At 27.8% G+C, this 25,835-nt stretch overlaps 1 protein-coding gene across 1 annotated transcript in view; it reads right to left on the minus strand.

Annotated features, from left to right (window-relative positions):
- Positions 1 to 598: 598 nt before the first annotated feature.
- LOC129608369 (basic-leucine zipper transcription factor A-like) overlaps positions 599 to 25,835 on the minus strand; it is a 55,945-nt gene continuing 30,708 nt past the window's right edge. The window contains exons 2-3 of the mRNA XM_055519853.1: positions 2,415 to 4,012; positions 599 to 1,650 (exon numbers count right to left, since the gene is read on the minus strand). Of these exons, the coding sequence (XP_055375828.1) occupies positions 599 to 1,650; positions 2,415 to 3,816 (2,454 nt within the window). The 5' untranslated portion in view covers positions 3,817 to 4,012. The remainder of the gene's footprint in view (positions 1,651 to 2,414; positions 4,013 to 25,835) is intronic.

The following is a 25,835-nucleotide window of genomic DNA, read 5'->3' on the forward strand; positions in this document are numbered from 1 at the left end:
TATATAAAACGAATTCATAACCCTCAAAACACACACAATTGATTTATTTGCATTCCTTTTTCAAAAAAAAAAAAAACAATATAAAATTTCAATTCTCAAATATAAAAATGAAAATTGTTTAAATAAACACTCAATGAGAGGTATAAAAATCTCATTGTCCTTTAATATCCTTAAAAGGATTATGTTGGTATTTCGATTGAGATTCATTTAATTTCCGATATGGAAACAAATAAGCAACGGTCTATATGTTTTTTCTTTTCTGTTATATATACATTAAATTATGCATCTTTATATATTGAATCTTGGCAAGCACACAAACAGACTTAGGTATTCACACGATTTCGTAAGTGTATGCTATTTATTTTATATTTTGTTAGAATAGTTTTTTTTTTTTTGAACATAACCAAACTTAAATAAGCTTTTAACTCACTAGAGAATTGAAGAAGCAAAAAAAAAATCTCATTCCAATACATGGGAATATCCTAAAGTTCAATAAAAAAGAGAAAAAAAAAGGAAAATTAACAAACACGGTTAAAAGAAACGAAAAACCATAGTAAAAAAGAAGTTTAATCATAAAAATTAAAAAAAAAAGGAAAGTTCACTTACCTCGGAATATTTTCCTTTTTCCACCTATTTGTACTGGAAGCGATACCCCCGCGTCCAACTGCAATAAAACTCTATGTTCACGTTGTTGTGATTGCTGTTGTTGCGGTTGCTGTTGCTGTTGTTGGGTTTGTGAATTTCCATTTAAATTTACTGAATTTCCATTTATCATATTACTAGCAACTGATAATATAGATGATTGAATGGCTGATTGAATACCATTACTATTTTGTTGTGGTTGTGAAGATTGTTGTACACTTTGTGAACAGTTTGTAATTGTTGAACCAGTTGGCGGTAGTGACGGTGGTGGTAAAGGTGGCGGTAATGGTCCTTGTGGATGTGCTGGACAAAATGTTCTTGCTTCACCATTTGCATCAATAAATATTGGTGCCTCAACTATTGGCCATGCAGTAGTTGTACCATGCGCCGTTTGATGATGATGTGCTGTTGCTGGTATTGATATTACATGTACTGGAAAAATATGAGTTGGTTGTACTGTGTTTTGTTGTTGTTGTTGCTGTTGTTGTTGTTGCTGTTGTTGATTTGAAATAGGAGTTGCTGTTATAGTAGCTCCAGTTAATTGACAATGAATTGTGTGCGGATGTTGTTGGGTTAATTGTTGTTGTTGTTGTTGCTGCTGTTGTTGTTGATGTAAATGGTTATGATGCTGAGAATGATGTGCAACAGTTTGATGACTTGGAGAATTTTGTGTTGAAATTGTTGTTGGAGCATGAGATGTTTGTAGCGCGGAAACTGATGCCGGTGGTGATATTTGTTGTAAAATCGTTTGACTATGTGATGATGTTGCTTGAACAGTAAGAACTGTTTGTGCAGTCTGTTGTTGAACAATTGATTGAGGGCATGGCGTTAAATTTGTACCATTACCAACAATGGAATTTTGTGTGGTTTGTAATGCTAATGATGTAGGTAAAGTTGTTTGTTGTGATTGCGATGATATAGATGGTTGAGTAGTCGTCTGTGCTGTTGCTGGTTGCAAAGATGTTGCTGCAATTCCCATTACAATTTGCGCTCCATGAGTTACATGACCTATAAAATTACAAAGAAATCGCTAGCAGAATGAAATTGATTTTAAATGTTTCGTTTTTTTTTTCTTTTCTGTTTTTTCAGTAGACCAAAATAAGTGGTTGCATGTCATACACATATTTTTGATAGAAATTTTTAGATAATAAAAGCATTTTACTGTATATTTTTTATGATACTAACAAGTAGCATAAAGAAGGACATAAAAAACAAGAATTTCAAAAAAAAAAAAAAAAGTAAAATGTTGTAAAAAATTTTCTTTGAAGCACTTAATCAATTAAACTTGGGTATTTTAGGTTGTTAGTCTTGCTTTCAAACCATTTTAAAAATTTTTCAGAATGCAGAAAAAAGAAAATATGAAAAAAAATTTTTTTTTTTTTGTAAAACTTATTCGAAAGTAATTTGGGTAATCGAAGATAAAAATTTGCTTTTTATCTTGTTAAAACTTTTATTTATTGTTTGATATTTTACTACAATGCTTTTGAAAGTAAATTTACTTTCAATGAATGAAAAAGAATTTTATGATAAATTCTGACATCATGCAAAATTAAGTTTTAGGGTTTCGTGGCTGTTCGTTGCGTTTGTTTGAACAAAATATAAAAGTTGTGAGTACAAAAACGATTCAACTCAATTATTTAAAATAAAAGTCAATTAGCCGATAAAAAACTTTGTATGCCGACCCGAATCAAATTAAAGAATATTGATAATATTGGTAATAAAAATTTTGCTAATAATTTTTTGAAATTAGTTCTAAATAATAATTTTCTTACCTATTATGGCGCCTGTTTGATGATTAACAAGAGCTGGTAATAATGTTGCTGGTGTCACAATTGTTGGTATTGCTGTTGGTCCAGCTGTTGTTTGTTGTATTGTTGGTATGGCCGTCAATGGTTGTAAATGTTGTATTATACCTATTGATTCATTTATTTTTTCACTGTGTACACTATGTTTTGTAATAGCAGTCGTTTGATATAAAATTGTATTATTACTGTTGTTATTATTATTGTTATTACTATTAGTATTTTTATTTACTATTATATTATTACCATTAATTTTCAAATTGTCATTACTATCATTATTATTTATACTACCATATTTAAATATTTCATCACAATTATTTGTTTCATAATCACCAAGATAATTATCAATCGTTTTACATATATTTGTTGTTGTTTCTGTTTCATCTGTTGTTTCACATATATTTTCAGTCTCATTTAATTCATTTTCATTTATGTAAGAATCTGTGAAATCATTAGAATTTTCAAAGTTTTCGTTTAATTCCTCTTGTATTGGCAATAGAATATTATTGTTATTCTTATTATTATTATTAATATTTTTTTCATATTTTTCATTTTCATCATTTTTATAAAATATTTGTTCATTTTGTAATAAATTTTGATTATTTTCTATTTTAACAGCTTTATCACATATTGTTGCTGAACAACTACTACTGCATTTTAATTTATAATCTTTTTCAATACTTTTGAGAAATGGAATAGAATCATCATTATTATTTTCACTATTATCATTATTATCTATTGATTTAGTATCAATATTTTTATTTAAATCATATGATTTCTTTTTTGTGGTTTCAATTGATAATTTTGCTGAATTAATTTCATTTGAACAATTACCATTAACATCATCACATTTATTATTATCATTATGATTATTCTTATCATTATCATTATTTTCAAAATTATTTGTATTAGAGATATTATTATCAATATCATCATCATTACCATTTTCACAGTTTTCATTATCATCAGTCAAATGATTATTATTATGATTAGTATTTGAACAGTCATAATTACCATCGTATTCATCATTTTCATCAAAACTTAAACTTGTTTGGGTTTGAATATCTCTATGAAAAACAACTCCGTTTGTCATTATTGAATTTATTATTGTTGTTGTAGATGAAGGTGATGTTGGTGTTGCTGGAGTTGATGTATTGGGCGAAATTACAAATCTAGCTGTATTACAGCAATCTATTTCATTATTGTTATTATTATTTTCATTATTGTTATTATTTACTATAATTGATGAATTTTGAGTGTTACAATTATTTAGGTTATCTTCTTCTTCTGTTGGATCCATGATGTCATTAGTTATAGGTGACAATGAAATTGATGACGGCGGTTTTGGTAATAAAATCGGTGCTTTAACCATTTGAAAAGATTATTCTTTTTTTTTTTCAAAATAAGGGATAATCATACACGATTATAGAATTATGATGAAATAAATTTTAATAGTATTTAGACAAAGATAGCATTTGATTACGTTAGTTAAGTATAAATTTTATAGGTATATATGTCAAAATTTGTTTAGTTAAATGCATTTTGTTATTGTAGTTTGGTGGAATTTCCTGAAAAAAAAAACGAAAATAAAATGAAAATATTTAAATATAATACAAAATACTAAAAATGTAAGAAAAATGTTTTAAAATGACAATATTTTCTAATAGCTAAGTCGACCCAGATTCAATTTGGTTCAATTTAATTTCAATTCAATTTATCATTTTCTTTTATGCTTATAAGTGTAATTCTCTCTGACAAAACGCGATTGCTGAGAACAAAAACATAAAATACAATAAATCACATGTTAACTTTTTAAGTAATATTTTTATTTTTCAGAATCGTAAAAATTCTTTCACATCATGCGCATGTGCAAGATATTGGATACAAAATATAGCCATCGTGTCTGAAGATCATGGCTTGGCTTTTGCAATTTTAGGAGATTGCATTAAAGTGTTTCAGAATATGTTATTTAGGAAGTTTTTGAGAACACTGGTTTGCAAACCCAAAAAGGAAACTTGGAAAACTATATGAAACTGGTGATGTTCTGTTTTACCACCCCATCAGGAAAGAATTTAAGAAGATATTGAGCTGAAAAGATCGTACTGAAGCCCTGAAGAAATCATTTAAGTATTTGACAATGTTGAAATCCGGAAGTATCAGGTAAGAAATCTCACTAGTTCTTTGTTGGAACTTTTTTATATTGAGGAAACACTTCAAAAATTTCAGTCTAGAATATTATATGTTCAGAGTTACTCTCTTGCTCCCATAAAATTCGAATTCGATCGTTTGGAACTTAGGTGGGGTTAGACTAGATACTATATTAAATCGCGATGTATTGTCCTTCCTAATTTAAGAAATTTTCAAATCTAATTTAATAATGCAAGTATTTTTATAAAATTTATTCAATACTAGATTCCCTGCAATTTTCTATTTAATTTTTAAATTAGCCTTATTCAAAAGGATTTAAAACAGATTTTGAATTTTTTTATAATATACGTCGTAATAAAAATATTTTTAGTTTAGTATGTGTACTCCACATAGTACATACTTGCATTAATATAAAGAAAATAAGCAAAAAAGAAAATTTCAAAAAATTTAAATTAAAAAAAAAAGTTTATCCTTTGTTTTAATTTAACAGTTTAGTTATAGTATAAGGAAGTACTTTATTAAGCAGTTCAATGAAATACTCCCAAATGAAAGAAAAGAGAGAACGGACATAATGAGAAAAAAGGACTTCTCTTAATTAACATTATAATGAATATGAAACTAAATGAAACGAATATATGTATAAAGTTTTATAAAATTAATTATGAAGTTTTTCGTTTTTTTTTAGGATAAATTATAAAGTTTTATGGTAGAAGGAGAAAAATACTTTATTCTACCTCCACGTTTTTTTACTGAAATCATTTAAACAAATGATCCTCGGAGTTATTTAAGTACATCTCATATTTTATTATGCATGAGTTTTGGAAATAACAATTGATATAAAATATGCAACTTGTAGTGATGGTGTTTTTTTTATTAATTACAGTCATCTGATGCTTGAAACCGGCGAACGGCAGACGTACCAAGTCAAGGTGGAACAGTATATTCCTTGAACTAAGACAACTAAAGCCTTAGCTAAAGTTGTGGGAAGTATCATAATTGGGGTGCTTGACAAAGATTTCTCAGAAGTCCTGATGTAGAAAAGCAGGATATCCCCTATTCAAGAAAGAATAATGATAGGTATTTTTAAACAGAAAAAAGCAGCGGAAGGGTTTCCGATGGCTAGTTTACGGTAGAAGCAATAGTGTCATCTGAGTCATCGGATGTAACTCAGCTCAATGCATGAATTAAGGTTAATCCTGGAGAACCTCCATCATGCAAAAGCAGCATGTCACTGTCTAAAATGGCGGGTTATCAAAGATTTCAACAAAGACCCCTTCAAGAGCCATGGGCATATGGCGGGCAAATCAAGGATCTGCAAAATAATAAATATCAGTTGATTTTCTCATATCAATTTGATTTACCTAGAGCTGCATTGTGGCTTAATAAGTATATTAAATTTCTTCCAATTTAAGAGTTCGTCACATCGGCGGAAGTCAGAGACTAACACGTTAGATACTGCAATTGGAACAAAAAATTATAGCCTGTGATGCTAATACTCATCACACAGTGTGGAGAATACGAACCCCAGAGGTGAGTGTGTTTTTGATTTTCTTTTAGGAAATAATTTGAATACAGCTAATAAGGTTATTGAACCGATTTTTATAAATGTAATACATAGGAAGGTCCTAGATTTTACAATATGTAGTCCCCTTGTGATCCCTTAATTAAGAATTTTCATGTATCTGAAAGGGTCTCGCTTTTCAATCAAATGCATATTGTTTCTAACTTTTCGACATGTGGGGATCTCTGCTTTCTGCTTAACCAATTCTTTGGCAAAAACTGTCTATGGAGACTCGATGATCTAAAAGAAAGGCATAATGCTCGTTTTGTGAGGAAATTCTGGAAGTTGCTGCAACTTCCTGTCTGCTAAATACACTTTTAAAAGATTATATATTCAAAATTTGTGAATCAAAATTCACTTATATTCAATATTCATTTAATTTCCTATATTTTTGTAATAATTACCGTTCAATTTAATTATTACTTCGCAAAATTTTATAATAAATTGCATTATCGGAAGAAATTAATTCAAGAATTGATTGAAATTGTTAAGAATTTTTATTTATATTTCATGTGTTCGTATTGAAAATTCCATATAATTACAATAATTACATAGTAAAATGATTTCCATTGATTCATACATACATACAAATTTAAAAAACTGGAACAAATAATTACATATACAAAATTTTAAATTATTACTTTTGTCAAAATATAATTAAATATAGGTACATGAATTCAGTGTGCATGTACATATCTACAGTAAACTTAAAGGAATAATAAAGTATTTTTGATTGATTGTTAAAAATTTATTTTCAAAAAATCAATAAAAATCAGCTTTTATTTTTAAATAAAAGATAATATTTTTCCAATTTACTCTCATTTGAGATTAATAACCATTGAATTTTAATTACTTATGAAAGTTTTTGTTTTTGTTTTGCTTCTGAATGATTTTGATTATTCTCTGTGTATCTACAAGTACAAGTAGAAATTAAATGGGAATACAATTTTTAAATAATTTACATTTTTCTTTTATTTTCATTCCCAGTACCTAAATAATTCAGAAATGGAATTTCGATTTTCATCTTGATATTTCTGTCAACTTTTCCGTTCAATTCTTCAAAAAAATATTCTTTTGTACAAGTAAAAATTTTTATAAATAATTTTTTTCTAGTGAAAAACAAAAATCCAGAGAGAAATATAAAAAGAAATCATAACCCTTTCAAATTACAGAATGATTCCTTTTTTGAATACAAATCTTTTTTTTAATATAGAAAGTGTTTTTTTTTGCCTTTTGGAGTTGCTTTTCTATTCCGAATCAGCTTGGTGTTATAAATTTAGTTTTTCGTTTCAAATATTTTGCTTTCTTTTAAATTTACTTGAAAATTAGGGTAATTTTCAGATGAAATTAAAGCATTGTGCTGAAATGAAAAAATTTTTAAAAATAACCAACCCATATGATCATCATTAGTTTAAGTTAATGATGGTTAATAAGTTTAATTTCAGATTATAAATTCTTATAACTATTATTTTCCAAGCTTTTTTTTTTCTTCACTTTCAAAGGTTCATCGAATAATTCAAAAATATCGGCAAATCATTATGGAATTCTGCTATATGTATTTTCTAATATTTTCAGATTATAATAGGGTCACGTCAACGATATCTCGTACTATTTCAGTTAGGATTGCGAGTGTAAACCCGAACATCATGTTGAATTCTTTTAATTTTGAACGAAAGTTTTTAAAACAAAAAAATGCTTGTCCAACTTAAGATTATTCGAAAATAATTTTCCAGGAATTATTTCAAAATTCGTGAATTAGCTAGAAATGTCCATGAAATTCGAATACTTACATACAGAACTATAACCGTATTCTAGAAATTTCACTACAAGCCTAAGTACTGTACATAATTATAATGAAAAGTTTTTATGAAAATTCCGAATAAATTCAATATTAACGCCTTATTACAGGTATTAGGTCCCTTAGTATTTTTACGACTATATCCTTATCCTTTTCAATCTATATTTTTTTATAGGCTTTTTTTTTCGTATTTCAAGTAGGAGACTTTTATTTCTTTTTCTATATTTGAAAAAATTTGCAAAATTCTTTCTTCTCTTTTCTTCTTTCCTGTGTCTTTTTTTTTCCTTTACAATTCTCATTAATGATTAATTTCTTTCAGTTTGATTGAAAATTAATTTAATCAAATTAGATTTTTCTTTACTATTAACAAACCTTTCGATTTCTTGTTGATTTATCTTTCATTAAGTCTGGAATTTGAATAGAAAAATGGAAAATAAAAAACAAAAAAAAAAGGATAAATTCCCTTTTTAAATTTTAAAAGGTTTTTACTTAATTGATTTTAATTTTTTTCTTCTGTGTTTTCTTCGGAATCTTTAATGAAAAACAAAGAAATTGTTTTCTTTGTCTACTTTGAATGAAGTTAGAAAGATATTTTTTAAATTTAAATATTAGAATACACAGACTTCTTGATTATTTTAAAATAAAGTTATATACAGTAATTAACTATGATTTCTTTTTTAAATTTCAAGAAATAAATTTAATCTTTTTTTTGATATTTGTAGAAATTCGATTTACTATGATGCCCATAAGGAAAATTAAGGATTACATGAATAAACTTTATAATGTTGCGGTTAAATATAGAACGAGTTCTTTATTAACTCGAATAATTATCGAGAATAGAGAAAATTAAATTAATAAAGTTATTTTTGTATCATTGAAGCATAGTTGAATGGTAGAATACCTTTTTTCTGTCAAATTAGCGGCAACAGTTTTACCTGCTATTAATGTACACAATGATTAGTTTAGGTGCAATCAACTGCTGGTGTAAGAGCCTGAATGAATTACCTTTCTAAATTTAAAGTTCTTTAAAAATTAATGTGAATAATAGTTTAGATCCGAGAGAATCTATTATATCTCAGCGCCAATCTAAAGAAAAAACATTTGTGAATAATTGAAAAAAATAGTAATATGTTAGTAAATGTGTAGGACACATGTTATAAGTAAAGTTATATCGTATTTTATTCTTAAATATTTTAAGCTACATATTTTTTTAATAAATTTTTCAATTGTACTTCAAATTTGTAAAGAATTTGTCAACAATTCATAATATTATTATAAAATATATTTCAGTTATACTATAACATATGTAAATTATTTCAGTAATTTTATTCCACAAAAAATTTACAATATTAAATCTTTAATATTAAAACTATGTGAACCGAAAACCGTGCTTCTGTTTAAATCTAACATGCATTACAAATTTATTTAAATAATGTAAAAAAATTTAAATTATTTTCATAACTCAGCTAAATTTAATAATAAAAGGATTTAATATTCGCATTATATAAAATATTTCCCAAATTAAAATAGCATATTTGCTTGTATAGCATACTTTACTCATATACGAGTAATATGTACATATTCAAATTTATACCTAATTTTATATTGTACATGAATGGTGTCGAAAAATATTTACTATTAAATAAATTAAAAATAATTATCCTTTATCGTTATTATAATAAGTAGAATAGTTTGCTTAATCATATTTTATAGTTTTAATTTCCCATTAAATATGGGGGTGCTATTAATTTTATTAAAGCTGGATACATATTATAAACGGTTAAATTATGTACATACATTATACTCGTATATGTATGTTTTATTGGAACGATATTGTGAGAAAATTTTGGTTGATTATAAGATAAAATTTTAAGGATTTTTTTTATTAAATTTTCCATATTATTTTATTGTAATGAGAATATTTTTGTAATAATATATTATTATTTTTTTCAAAATACTTTCAGGTATTTAAAATGCGAAAATGAAAATTTGTATGAATAAAATTTCTGTATGGGACGGCTATCATTGAAATTACGAGTATTCCGGTAGTGTGTTTAATGAGGTAACGTCATTTGAGCGAGTATTACAAAAAATGTTCGAAAACGTATAAAATATTTTCTTTATGGAAAATACATACGTTTATTTGGTAATTATTATAATACAGCGTTGATATAGAGCAATAAATTTGTTATTCTTACAGAATTGTGGATTTTTCAAAATGAAGTCGACACATATAACATTCAAAACTTTAAAGCTATTTATAACGGCAGAAAGGAAAACAGAGATGATGGCATACAGATTGTTGTGAACAAAAAATTAAACTGCAATGAAATTGAACAAAAGAATATAAAAAAAATATAATTTTCTTGCCATTGAAATCCCTTCAGTTCAGCCTTCAGTTAAGGTTAAATCCTTTCAGTTAAGGAAAAATTTTGCCTTGTTGCTGAGTAACAGGAGGACTGGTTAAGTTGTTTTTCAGGTTACTCAGTGGGAACACACATTATCAGATGGTACGCTGACGGATGGAAAACCAGTATAGGGACGGGTGCAAGGTTTTTTGGGTTCCGATCCTATGGGAACATCTCGGAGCGTATTTCGGGCCGAGTTACACGACATTGAATTTTGGATCAGCCTTGAAAGGGGTCATCGCCGATAGGAGATAATGATTATGCCGCATAGCCGGGCTGCTATCGGACCGCTAAATTACTTTTCGGTATCACTCGCGGCAGTTTGGGGTTGTCTTGAGAAGCTCAATGAATTCGGCAGGCACAACCGTGTCACTTTGCGCTGACTGCCGGGCCATGGGGGCGTGGAAGGGAATATGGCAGCTGATGTGATGGCGACAAGGAGAGCAAATACACCATTTCTTGGGCTGGAGAGAAACATGACTACATACAATTCGTTGGGAATTAAGAAAGGAATCAGAGAGGAACGCTGGTGAAGTTTTCCGGGGTTGCGGTAAGCCTAGGAGCTCCTAGATGATTATGACCAGAAGCGATTATAATTATTTGATTATTATTTAAAATATATGCATGTGGGCATTATATAAATTCAAAATTTAATTGATTCAATATTTCATTATTGAATCAATTAAATTATAAGTAATTTACAAAAATGTTACATTTATTATATTATCAAAAAATATTCATTTTCAAAAATTTCAAAAAATATTCCAATTTTAAGCACATTTTTACTATATGCCGCATTGTAAAAATTCTGATATTTATTACACTTTAAATAAGTGCTCAATTATTCTCTAAACATAATATACATAATTTGAACGGTAATGTTTATTAATCTTATATTACATATTACATTTATGTAGAAAAATTTAATACCCATGAACATATAATACCAATACCAACAAAATAAAAAAAAAAAAATGTGCCAAGAGCTTAATAGATAATTTTATGTAGTGATTATGTACGATACTAATTGAGATTCAAATACTGAATAGAAATATAAAAATATAATCATATAACAAATTTAAAATAATTTTAAAGGATTACCAGTTTATTATAATATTGCGGATAAATTAAAATTTATATTTTAAACCTTATATACTCATAATATGCTTACAATTATAAGCATATTACGAGTATATACTTATGAGTATTATCATAACGTAAACTAAATAATATACTTATAATAATATATTATAAAATATTTTGTATATATAGAGATATAAAATAAGCATATTAAATACGATTGTTAAAATTAACTTAATCCTAACTAACAACGCTATGATAACCTTTTTTTTTTTATTTTTATTTTAGTATAAAAATATAAAATATAATACCATATAAAATTTTAGGGGTTGTTATGTGGGTAAAGGAATTTTAATAAAATGAAATTTAATATGGATGTTTAACCAATTTCTATTTTTGGGTTTTTGTATTTTTTTTTTTTTGTTATATTTTTAACAAGATTATTATAAAAATGACATTGTATAATAATTTTATTTGTAATATAAATATCCATAGTTTTCCACTGATATGTAATATATTTTTCAAGGAAAAAAAAAAACAATTCACCAATTTTGTGTTTTTTTAGAATAAGCAGAAAATTACAAAAAAAAATTCAAATTATTTTAAAAAATTTCGATTATGGCTATTTTCTGAATCTGATATTAAAAAATTAATAAATCGAATAAAAATTCTAAGTTTGTAATCTCTTGTAAGACTTAGGGCGGACACATTTTTTTTTTGTTTTTATGCAGTTTTCGCTAAAATTTTGCACTTTTTAATTCGAAGCTTCAATATGGTATTGTTTGTTGGGGTGGATCTTATATTAATAAGATTTATCCTATTTGGATTGCCCAGAAGCATTGCATAAGAATTTTACTAAAAAAAAATAGATTTACACCTAGTTTTCCATTATTTAAATATTTAAATATTCTTCCTCTTCGTCATTTATATATTTTTAAATCTTTAAAAGTTTTTTTCATGAGGTCTGGCTACTTGGTGCAGAGGTTTTATTCTAATTACAACCTTAGAGTTAATAATATGAATATGACAATTGTTCCAAGAGCTAGACTATCTCATTTTTCACATTTTTATATATTACTTGCGCCCAAATTATTTAATTTGTTGCCAGTAGATCTCAGGAGTGTTCGAATTTTATCCGTTTTTGTGAAGTCTCTTGAAAAATGGTTATTTGGTTTCGACCATAACGATATTGAATTTTTATTGAATAATAGATTAATTTGATGCATATTCCAAAATTCCTATATAGCTTTAAATTTATAAATTTTATATGTGATTTTTAATAAATTATACATGTTTGTTATATAACGTTAGTTTTGAATTGAATTAACATGAATTTTATAAATTGAATTTAGATTATATTAAATTTTAAGAATTTATTCACTATTATGTAATTTTTACTTTTATTTGTTTTTATAAATATTTGAATTTTTTGTTATTTCTTTTTTGTTAAATATAACTTGAATTCTGCTTAGCTTTAATTGTGATCCCCACCACAAACGAATTTTTGTAATAATTTAAAATTTTTTTCTGATATAATGGCCCTTCGTTACTTGCCCTTATAGTGGCAATAGTTGGGACCATCCTTATTTTTTATTTTTAAGTAATTCTATATACATATTAAATTGTAACTATTTTTAGTTTTGAATTTTGTAACTTTAAAATAAGGAAAATAAATAAATAATAATAATAATAGATGAGCAAAGTTTTATGTTGCTTTTGTATGGTTGAAACTTTTGTATGGTTGAAACTTTTATATAGCATGATTACCGGTTTGACTAATATTTCAGGAGTTACATATAATAAGAAATGTCGGAATAAGTTCTAATTTCGATAGAATAAGTTCAATCAAATTGCAAAAAATATATTCTAGACTGCCTGTTATACATTTCTTTTGATAATAAATTATATATTTTGAAACTAAAATTTCATTATTAATAAATTTCACATACACAAAAAAAAATATAAATAAATTGAATATTAAATCAAAATTTAAAATTATATTTTCTTAAAATTCCTTATATTTAAATTCTACGTAATATATAAATTATTCATATTTCAACTTAGAATATTTTTTAATATAAAGGTGGTAATGGTATTTATGAAGAAAACAAGATACTTTAAATATTTTATAAGTAGTAAAAGACAACTTTTTCTTTTCGAACAAAAAAAAAATGATTTTGTTCTATGTGTTCTATGTGTCTTATGTAATCTACTGCTAATATGGTATTTGTTTTTTCTCAAAAATATTATTATGTTTGTATATGCGTACATAAAATGTCAGATATGATGAAAGATTTACGTGATATGAAAATGAGCAGTAAATATTTTTGTTTTTTTTTTTTTTTTTTCTTTTGCTTTCTGATTTATTACTTATTATGCGAATGTATGTGTATATCGCATATTTAATATTTTATAACTAAACATTTGCTGAATATAAATTTTAAAGGTCATTTCTAAAAAAAACAGAAAAAAAATATTAAAAAATCTTTCAAAATATTTTTTTTTGACTCTTATTGTTTTCTTACGTTTCTCTTCGAAATTTACATTTTACAATATTTTTTTTCTTAAAACACATTCTCTTATCTTTTCTAGGCTCAATTTTCTTCTGGTGTTGTCCTTCTTACCTTTCTATCTAAAAGCTTTAAAACAAAAGATTTGATTTTTTTCTTTCCTTATTATTTTGAGTTTAGTAATAGAGAAGTAAAAAAAACAAGATGGAAAGACATGTGAGTGTGTAGCTTATTTTGAAAAAAGAAATAAAAGGAAAAAGAAAATAACAATGTTGTTAGGTACCTAATATTTATATAAACATTTACTGTCAGTATTGCTTAAGGATAACTTACTATAGAACAGGAAGAAAAACAAAAACAAAAATGGAAAAAATGAAACGACAGGGACTTATTAAAAAATCATGAAAGTTAAATAATAATATAAGATAAAAGAATCAACTAAATGGGCCATATGAGAATTTTCTTTGGTTGTTTTTTAATATTTTTTTTTTTTTAGATTAGAAAAATGAATCCTTTTTGTCCTGTTTTATTTATATATTCTTTGATTTTTATGAAATATATATATATATACATACATATATTTAAGAGGAGGGAATCTTATCAACAGTATGAAAATTTTATACTGTTATATGGAAAAGGTATAGACCTTGTTGAAAAATGAAAATCCTTTAAACAAAAAAAAAAAATTTAGAAAATCTGAAAAACAAAAATATCCCATTTTAAACTTAGATTCGTACATAATATACTATAGTATATGAACAGATATATTACAAATAAAATATTTGGGTATATAAATATTTTATATAAGTTATTTACAAGTCCTGCTCAAAATTATTTAGCCAATGCAGAAATTTTTCTTTAAAGAATAAATTTATTTTCATTTTTGTATTTGAATTGCAAGTGATTACTCTGTCTGTAATCTTCTTACCCTGCAGTATTTCAGAAAAAATAACAGAGTTTAGTAGATTGTTTAAGGGAGGAATAAAAATTAGATAATTTCAACTTTTAAGTTGAAAAAATTTAAAATTCTTTTTTAAAAATTAATAAAATTTTTAGGTAACCCAAAGTATTAGACACAGGGATTGTATATATATAGATATATATATGAGAGTGTATAGGTGTCCTATTACAAAACATGTAGAACATTATAATATGTACTCGTATAACATTTTCTATCCACGTGTAAAACATTATAATATTACTTATTTTGAAAAAGAAAATCTTTTAGTCAAGGTAATTGAAGATATTCAAAGAACATTGGTCCAGGTATCATATTCTGCAAGAAAAAATAAACATAACAACAACAAGGAAAAAACATAAGATAATAAAAAATTCAAAATAAATAATCCAAAGTCTTGATTTTCTCCTATATATATATATAAATTTTTATATTTGTTAAGGTTAGACAAGGTTAAATAATAACATTTTATTATTTTGCTTCTGTTCCCTTTAATATTTTTCTTCTTCATAAATTTAATTTTATTAATATGTGTGGTGTTTTTATATATGTTATATCCCAATTTATTCACAATACATAAGGTACATTATATTGATATACAAACACTATTGTATAAAATAATTTCATTGATTTTATGGCAATTTTTATTTATTAACATAGTTAAGATTCTATGTAAAAGGAACGAGGATTAAAAATTTATTATTTAAAAATCAAATAATTCTTAATTTAAAACATGATTTATGTAAAATATAATTACGAATATGAGTTAAATGCAAACTATATATTCAAGGTAAATTAAAGGAAAACTTTTCTCATTGGATTATCCTTAACTATTTTAACATACATAAATTAAATAGGAAATAATTAATGAGTGTAATTTTATAATTTATTTTAACATTATTCAAAGAGGAAGCAGGAGTTACAACTAATTTAATTAAATAAAATTCTGAATATTTTTATAATATTGAAACTTGAAAAGAAGTGTAGGAGGAAGCGAGAAGAACGAGCAAAATAAAACATTCTTCTTCGGAAACCTTAAAAATTTACTTTCGAAAATTTTAAATTTTATCTCAATTACTTATGATATTAAGTAAAATTTTTTACTATTTGAACAACCTTGGATATAATTGAACGATTTAATTAATTTATATTTATATATTCAAAATTAAATTATTTTGATAAAATGTAGATTGTTATATACACATACATAAGCACTTGGATGAAAATATTTATATTTTGCATTATGAATTTCAAGAAATAATGATCCAAAAAATATTTGCATAGACATCAGCAGCTTGAATTACTTGAAAGTCACAAGACTCTTAGTTTCTACTAAATTAATTCTGTCTAAAATTCACCGTATTTGACATTTAATCTCTCTTGTTTCTTAAAGTGTGCTCTGAAAAATTAAGATTGCAAAGGTAAAATTAAAAAAAATTACATTTTCCAATAATATAATAATTAAATTTGGAAGGAATCTACAATATCTGGTTTCTATTCATTTAACATTTTGCTTTACAATCGAAAATTTAAATTGGAAATTAAGAATAATAAATTATTTTTGACCTAATTAAAATCAAATAACAAAATCAGAATTTAGCAAAATGTAACTCTATGAAATTATTCTTCAGGGACATCTCTCTACAAATTGCACATTAATATATTTTAGATTTAAATCTTATGTATTTTGTAAAAAAAAATTGAATAAGGATGTGGTAACAAAAAAGAAAAATGTTTTCCTTAAAAATTTTAACATTTGAATTTGTGCTTCCTATTTTTTTTTGTTGTTACTAAGATTACGAATTACTTTTCTTTTATTTAAATTTTACAAGTATATTCTAAATATTGAATTGTTAAAATGTCATCGTTCTATCAAGTTCTATCAGCAAATATGTACAACAAGCTAGAAATCCCCATACAATAGAAATATCTATATATATCTTCTTATTTAAGTGTATATTCTTGTAATACCAAAAAATTTATATATATATATCAATTTAACAAAAGGAAATTAGAAAATATGTAAAAGAAAGACATACAAAAACTAAAGAAAATAGATCAGAAGGAAAGAAAAAAAAAATCATGTCAACAAAAATAATTTGACAAGACAACCTCATCAAGTACAATTTCTTTTCTTATTATTTCGTGATTGTTAGAAAAAGATAGAAAATAAAATTTTTATATTTAAATTCTTTTGAAATTTATATTATGTATTTTATTTTTTCATTTGTTACTCTCTTCGAAGAATAAATAGATGAAATAAGGAAAAATAATAAATAAATTGTAGGAAAAATGGAAAAACTGAAAAATGGAATATATAAACAGTATAACAAAAGAATTAAAAAAAAAAAATAATCACTGAACAAGTCAGTGAGTTAAATCAGTGATTTGCAGTTAGTAATATTAATCTAAAATACCTTTGCAATTAGAATTAGAAATAGATTAATTTAGATTGTTTTGAAACTATATATGTAGTCGTCATTCAAATTCAAGTAGAGTGAATGGGACGAATGTTTTGAATTAAATTACGTTTTTGGTATTTATAAAGTTGTGTTAACTGATAATCACATGATTTTCATACTATTATATTATGTTTTTTATCTGACGAATGATGCAATGGTTGTGGCACCAGTTCTTGAACAGAGGAGTTTCGGGTTTAAACACTAGTCAGATCACTAATAAAATTATATATTCAGCTTTAGCTTAATTAATGCAATATTGTAAATTTCGTAAAGTTAATAACCATATATATCCATTTACGGCAGCTAGTTTTCTACTTAGTGAACTTAATGCAATGAAACTAGGACATAAGTATCTATGATATCGGGAACTAGCCCTATGTCCCTCATAGGCAAAACTATATATTGAAGACGGTTAAAGTCATTTTTCTACAAAATTAACAATAATTTTCCTATATAGAATTCATAATATTTAAAAAAAACTTTCTAATTTCACAAAATTTTTTATTTCCCTCATCTCTCTTTTATTAATTTCTATTTATACATTCTCATGTACATAACATGTGCATATATGAACGATTATCCAAATTCTTATCATCTTATATAATAACTGTATAATAATATACAATTTCTGGTATCGATTTCTCATTCATTTCCTGTTTTAATTTTTGATTTAACAATGACTTTCATCTTAGAAATTTCAATAAAAAGAAAAATATAAAATCAGAACATGTCTAAAAGTTTGAGTATTCAATATAGAGTGCGAAAGTATTAAGAATATAATAAAATAAAAAAATTAAAGTAAGATAACATTGAATAATCTTTTACAAATAATTTCAGTGTTGTATTAAAGGTTTGATGCTAAATAATTATGAACTCTTAAATTTTATAGCAAATTACATTTATTGAAAATTTGACTGACAAAGCTCACAATCACTTATACTTTTGTATTTAGGTTTTTTGGTTTTGGTTGTATTTAGGTTTTGGTTTAAAGAGTTATGATTAATTTAATTATTGACAAAATTTAATTTAGAGCAGGCATCTTTTTTGAAGATAAATTACTATATTAAATTATACGAAAAATTTGTAATAATCTCATTTAATTGAATGTCATAATACCTCTATCGCTGCAATTATTAAGTGACCCTTCCCAAATTAATTCTAAAAGTGGTAAACAATGAAATTGTACATAAAATTTCTGAATACAAACAATTATAAATTTAAATTAATCCTTTTTAATTCCTAACACTATTTTGAATATTCTTAAACTTCTAATATTCAAGAGAGTGTAAATAAGATTTTAATTTTTCTCTTTTTTTCGTTTAAATTCCCTAAAAGTTATATGTTTGGAATTCTTTGACTATTATTATTATTATATTTTTTACATGAATGAGCAATTATGTTTATGTGATTCACATTTTTACATATATTTGTCTGTATATATAATAACTGTTTAAATAATATGTCAAATATTACAAAAATATTACATACATATTATGTTAAATTTAATAGAAAACGAGTGTTGTATTTATATATGTACATTCATATTAATGCATTATACATTTTATGTTTACCTAAATTATAGGCTATGGAATGGGTTTAAAAATTTTGGGCGTCTCATGTTTTCTATATTAATATAAGTAATATGGAAAGAGAAGAGGATTTTCTTTTCGTCTTTAATTTTGTGCAAAATAAATATTCATAATTTACAAATGGAATGGGAATACATATTATGTTTATACATATATAAATTTTTAATATCTTTTCATATTTATACAAAAGAATATACATAAAAATTGGGTGTCTGTCTTGTACTTTTACCCATAAATATTCAAATTTTCTTCTTCTACAATTTGTTTGGTATTACATGCTTAATAATGTGCTGAGATATGAGATAATTTCAAAGAATAACACTGGTATATATGTACATGTGTATTTAAAATAAATTTCAATTTCTATATTCCATGTGAAAAATTATTATTATTATTTCCTAGCTGCCATAAAATGAAATTAGAATTTATTTTTTCGATAAGATAAAAATTGTTTTTTTTTTTGTGTTGTTTTTGTTTTGTACGCAGTTATTTTTTTTATTTATTATTTTTTATTTATGTCTGTCCGTCCTCCCATCCCAACGGTAACTCAAAAACTAATTGAGCTAAGTTCACCAAATTTTCACAAATGATTTGTTTTAGTAAATGCTAGAACCTCATTTAAATTGGATGTGACCGAGATATTGCTTCGGGTAGCTATCCTACAACTTCAAAAATTATTTGGCTTTATCTTAGAAATTATTGAAGTTATTACATCGAAATTTCAGCTAAGTAAATACATTATTGGTGTTGATATGAGTGATAAAAATCGCTAAAATTTCTTAACTGCTTCTGACACCAGCCTCAATAGTTAGTTGGTTATATTATCGAAATTACAGTACTGAAATTTTGCGTAAATTAATATGGTAATCAGGAAATAATTTTTATTAATGATGCTAATAGGGTAACAAGTACGCACGCGCATCTTAGAGATGACATGATCAATTATTTGTTTTCTCGTTTTTTCAAATTGCTCAATTATTAAATAACAAAGTAAAAGAAGAAAATTTTTAAGGAAGTTTTTTTTTGCTTATTTCGATATTTCATTTTTAATTTTTTATTTCATAAATTTAATTTAAAATAAATTTTAAAATATTAATATAAATTTTAATAATAAATTTAATTTTTTAATAAATAAATTTTAATAAATAATTTGCTTGATTATCAATTTTATAATACTTTAGATGCCTAAATTTTGATTTTCCTAAAACAAATCGGAAGTAATTTATATTCACTTCATTCATCTCATCCTAAATATATGCAATTTAATGGTATGTACTAAAGAATTACAAAATAATTATTAAATTGTTTGTTATTAAGAATGGATTTCTGTTTCAAATAGAAAAATGTGCTTAAATTTATTTGGAAACAGCTAGGTACATCTTGTATGAAAAAACTTAAATGAATTTTTGACTATGCTTTCTATTAAAGATGGAGTAATTCAAATATTGAATGATTATTGCCGTTTATATTTTCAATTAAATTTTCCATGAACAATTGATCAACGAATTACCGAATATTTTTTGTATATGATTGTATAATTTTGTATATGATTCATCTACTCTATAATCTATTATATACTAGATGAATCAAAATTATATTCTTGTAATTATAATATTTTTTTTTGTTATATAGAAACTGCTCACAAGTTTTAAGCTATTTCATTTGAAAACGATAAGCTGTTTATAGCAACAGCGACGGAAAGGTAAGATCATGCATATTAATTAAATGTAACTTGAATGCTTTTCTGTTGCCTCTTTACAGCAATGAAGATTTCACTGCAGTCAGTTTCGAGGTCGGTGGCCGGATCTCCTGGTGAGTCTGAGTATACCTGCCCTATGATTCCCAGGGGATGCTTCCACCTAGCAATCTGAGAGACCTGGTGGAGAAGGCGCGGTCTCTTGGCGCTGGTCTCATCATTGGCAGCGATGCCAACGCACATCACGTGATCTGGGGAAGTTCGGATACCAACACTAGTTGAGTCACTTTTTGATTTTATCTTGAGTACTAACCTCATTCTATGTAATAGAGGCTCAGAGCCCACGTCCGTTACTAAAAATAGGCAGGAGGTTATAGACATAACCATTGCCTTATAAATTATTTTTGTCTAGGTTACGAACTGGAAAGTATCGCAAGAGCATTCCTTTTCGGACCATCGCTATATAGAATTTTAATTCGTTGCTAGGCGCAATTCTCCTTCGACTTTCAGGACTGATTGACCAAGGTTCCGAGACTCGCTAAGCGATCTCCTTGGACCCGGGGTCCCTTCACGTCCTGAGACACTTGCGGACCTCGACAGTATGGTTTCTACGCTCACTGGAGTCATAAATGGCGCCTCTAGGGAGGCGTGCCCGTTAACTCGGATAAGAGGCAACAAGAAACCACAATGGTCCGTTGGGTTAAACGCCCTTCGTAAAAAATGTAGAACTCAGTTTAACAAGGCGAAGTTCACCGGGGCACCATCTGATTGGTGCGCTTATAGGGACGACCTAAGGAAGTATAAGAAGGAGTTAAGGAGAGCTCAGAGGTTGCTCTGGAGGGAGTTTTGCGGCAGGATTGGAAAGACTATGGAGGTCTCCAGACTTCGGCGGGTCTTGGCAAGTGACCCAGCCGTGCCGAGCTACTTGATGCCTGCTGGCGGCTTCTGGACCAATTCCGCTTCGGGGTCTCTGGAGGTGCTCTTGGATACGCACTTTCCTAAAGGTCACGAAGAGCATGCTCCGAATAGTCATTTTGGCGAGTCCTGCGCGGGAGCAGTGATCACTGAAGGGGGAATACTTTGGGCGATTCGCGGCTTTGATCCATTTAAGTCGACTGGCCCTGACGACATAGTGCCAGCAGAACTACAATGCGCTGCGTAGGTCATCCTTCCTTGGCTTAAGATCATCTATGAGTGCTATATAGACTTAACCTACATTCCAAAAACGTGGAATGTTGCTAAGGTGGACTTCATCCCTAAGGCTGGGAGAAGTTCTCAAAGCTGCCCAAAGGATCTTAGACCTATCAGTTTAACGTCTTTTCTATTAAAGATATTGGAAAAGTTGATGGACGTATACATAAGGAGTAATTTTAACCCGAGGTTTATAACTCCAGCACAACATGCGTATCGTAAGGTGAGGTCAACGGAAACGGCCCTCCACTCTTTGATACACTACATTGAAAAATCTCTGGACTGCAGAGAGTATACGATGGCTGCCTTCCTGGATATTGAGGGCGCATTTCACAATGTCGAGTTGCTGGCTATCACTCAGGCGCTGTCGGGGCTCTCGATTCATAGCTCTCTGATTGCTCTGATAGGCAACATGCTGTCAGGTAGAACCATCAGGGCTAGCTTTGGGGGATCATGCATTGAGCGCTCCGTTGGCAGGGACAACCCGCAAGGAGGTGTGCTTTCTCCTCTTCTCTGAAACCTTCTAATTAATCAATTAATGGTATGCCTGGAGGGGGAGGGCTACAAGGTGATAGCTTACGCTGATGACTTAACTGTTGCGGTGTCTGGAAAACACCTTCATGCCCTAAGTGGGCTGATGCAGAGGGCCCTGAGTCCCTTGTCTGGCTGGGCTGTCGACTGTGGGTTGACTATCAACGGACTGTGGGTTGACTAAGACGGAACTGGTTATTTTCAGTAGGGGATATAAGATACCAACAATAACTCCGCTGACACTCAACGGAATCCGCTTATCCTTTAGCAGTTAGGCTAGATTCCTGGGTTTAATTCTTGATTCAAAGTTGAACTGGAGGTCCAACGCTATGGAGAGAGTAAGCAACTATTGCGCTTTACTCATGTAAGAAGGCCGTCGGGAAGAAGTGGGGCCTGAATCCAAGTATGGTTTATTGGCTATACACCACAGTAGTGAGGCCCATCCTGATGTATGGCGTTCTGGTGTGGTGGCCAGCGCTCCACACAGCGGGGGGCCTCAGGCTGATAAGCAAGATTCAAAGAATGGCGATGGTATGTGTTGGTGGGGTATTACGCTCCATCCCTACTAAGGCTCTCGAGATTCTCTTCCATCTGCCGCCATTAGATGTGCTGGGTTGGCAGATGGCTGCAGAATCTGCGGTGCGCTTGTGGGTCGCATCTCAGTGGTCTTGTGCCCCTAGGGGGCATGCTTCCGTTCTCGTGGATTGTGGACATACTGTATGGCCAACTGATTATGTGCCCCCGGTGCTCTCATTCACGAGGAACTTTGTTCGAAATAAACTTGGTCTGGGTCCCCGGACACAGTGGGGTTCCGGATAACTGCAAGGCGGACGAGCTTGCGAGGCATAGAACTACTCTGGAGATTCCACCTGAAAGGGGAACTTGGGCATGCCTCTAAGAACCCTAGGGCTGCTGCTGCGCAAAGCGGCAGTGGAGCGCACCAACCTTAGACGGGCTAATGGAGCAACGTGTAACGCGACAAGGACTTTGTGGCCAAAGCTGGATTTACGTCGCACAAGAGATCTGATCTCTCTCAGAAGGGAGGATATCAGTGTTGTGGTAGGGGTACTGGCGGGCCATTGTCTGATCGGCGAACCTGCAAGGAGAATGGGTCGGCCCGCAAACGATCTTTGTAGGAGTTGCTGTGACGAAGGGGAGGAGGAAACGGTGACCCACCTTCTATGCTCATGTCCGGCACTGGCAAACTCCAGGCAGAGACTTCTTCGGGCACGCTACGGACTTGACGGATATAAGCGTTAGGAATTTGAACCGATTTTTAAAAGGTTCGGGCTGGCTCAGATGAGGAGCGGGAGGAAAGAGATCCAGCGGTACCACAATGAGCCTAATTGGCCTATGTGTATCCTTCGGGGAGCTGCGACAACCTAACCTAACTTAAAAATTTCATTTACTCTTTTATCTTATTAAAGCACTTAAAACAAAATCAATACTACTATAACCACAAATCTTATATATATATATTTATATATGTAGATAAAAGGTTTAGCATTCCAGGATATTATATAACGAAAGTTTATATACATTAAATTAATATTTAATTTTTTCTTTTAATATAATATAAAATTAGAACGAAAAAAAAATTTTTTTTTGTTTATTTATAAAATTATCTTCAAAAATTAATATCTAATTAATAACTTAATGCAATAAACACGAAAAATAAAAGAAATAAAATCCAATTAGTTAAAATTTTTGAACTTAAGTGGTTTAATTATAAATATAACAAAAAGTAATCAGAAAAACACAAGAAAAAAAATAAAATTCTCTCTATACTTAACCTACCTAACCATATTTTGTTTGAATATTTTTATTTTCAATATTCTTAAATACGGAACAAAAAAAACAAATTAATTTAATTCTCCTATACAAAAAAATTTAAGGATTTTGAAATAACATTTGGGGAAAACGATAATATTATACATCAATACATATAAGCAATACGTACATACGAGTATATATAATATATATGTATGTATAGAAAATTTGTTATAAATCATTCATCTGCTTGTATTAACTGGAAAATTATTATTTTCTTTAAACCTTCCACTTTATTTTGTTTTTTATTTTTATGTTTTTTCTCCCCATTATATCTTTACATATAATCTCCCTTCCTTCCCTATATTTATCTATATAATTCACAATTTATCATCATCATCATTATATTAGCATCAAAAATGAAATGATAGTATAAAAATCATGACGATGAAAATATGGGAAATAAGTTGATCATTGAATATAGAGAGATATTCATTCATTCGTATTTCATTGAATGATTATAACAAAAAAAAAAAAAAACAAAAATAAAGAAAAACAGAATTATTTGATGATGTCGCACCCACTCGACTTATTTTTATATAAACTATACATACATACATTTATCTAACGAAATTATTATTGTCATCACCCCCCACCCACCATCTTGATTATTTTTTTCCCCAGATTTTAATATACCTACCTACCTATTATTGAAAAAAAAAATTACTACTTATAATGTGTACATGTCTATTACGAACGTTAAACCATAGGGAGGTTATTTTTTTTGTGTTCCTGTTATTATTTAATATATTATATATATACATAATATATATACATAATATATATAGATACTTACACATTTGTTGTATATGTACATGCATTCTTGTTTTTTTTGTTTTTTATCATTTTATTTCTCGAGAGGATGGCACATTTTATCGAATGTGCTAGATAGAAATATCATTTAATATAAATATTATCCTTAATATGTTGTTGTTGTTGCCGTTGTTGCAAAAAAGTTGTATTATTATTAATAAAATGTTATTTATTATTTTTAGGTATATAATATAAGATAACGTATTGTATTTGATTTGTGTACAAGGTGACTCAATTTTCAAAACAATAACACAACAGATGGATGATGTAATCAAAGATACCAGTCAAGGCAAAAAAATGTCTTTAAGTAGTGGTCCAGCATTTATTGGCAAGCATCCGCCAATTCAATTACAAGGTAATAAAGAAATTATCAGCGATTTGTTCTTGATATATGTATGTAGTTCTGAAGTAACTATAATTATATCCAATGATTTCATATCGAATTCTTTAAATACGTTTTATATGTATATGTAATACATATAAGTTTAAAGAGTGTAAGAGAGTGTTACCTCTACGAGCGATTTAAAAATAATGTAAGTTATTTTTAAATCTTATTAACGTCAATTTGCAATTATATAGAGAACAGTGCAAAATTTCCTACAGAAATGAAAAAGAGTAAAAAAGAGCAAAATTTTATGAGAAAATTCAAAAATTTAGTTGCAATTTATGTTTATCATTTTACTGTAGTAACTTCCAAACCCTAAGAATTTCATAATTCGTATATGTCATTTGTTATGTCAATTTATGAAATATGAATAAATTACTTGTCAAAAATATAGTCACTCGAATATTGCGATTTTTTTTTTCGCAATTAAT

This window comes from Condylostylus longicornis, unplaced genomic scaffold (genome assembly GCF_029603195.1).
Source record: "Condylostylus longicornis isolate FDR11 unplaced genomic scaffold, ASM2960319v2 ptg000031l, whole genome shotgun sequence".
In the NCBI taxonomy this organism is placed as follows: domain Eukaryota; kingdom Metazoa; phylum Arthropoda; class Insecta; order Diptera; family Dolichopodidae; genus Condylostylus; species Condylostylus longicornis.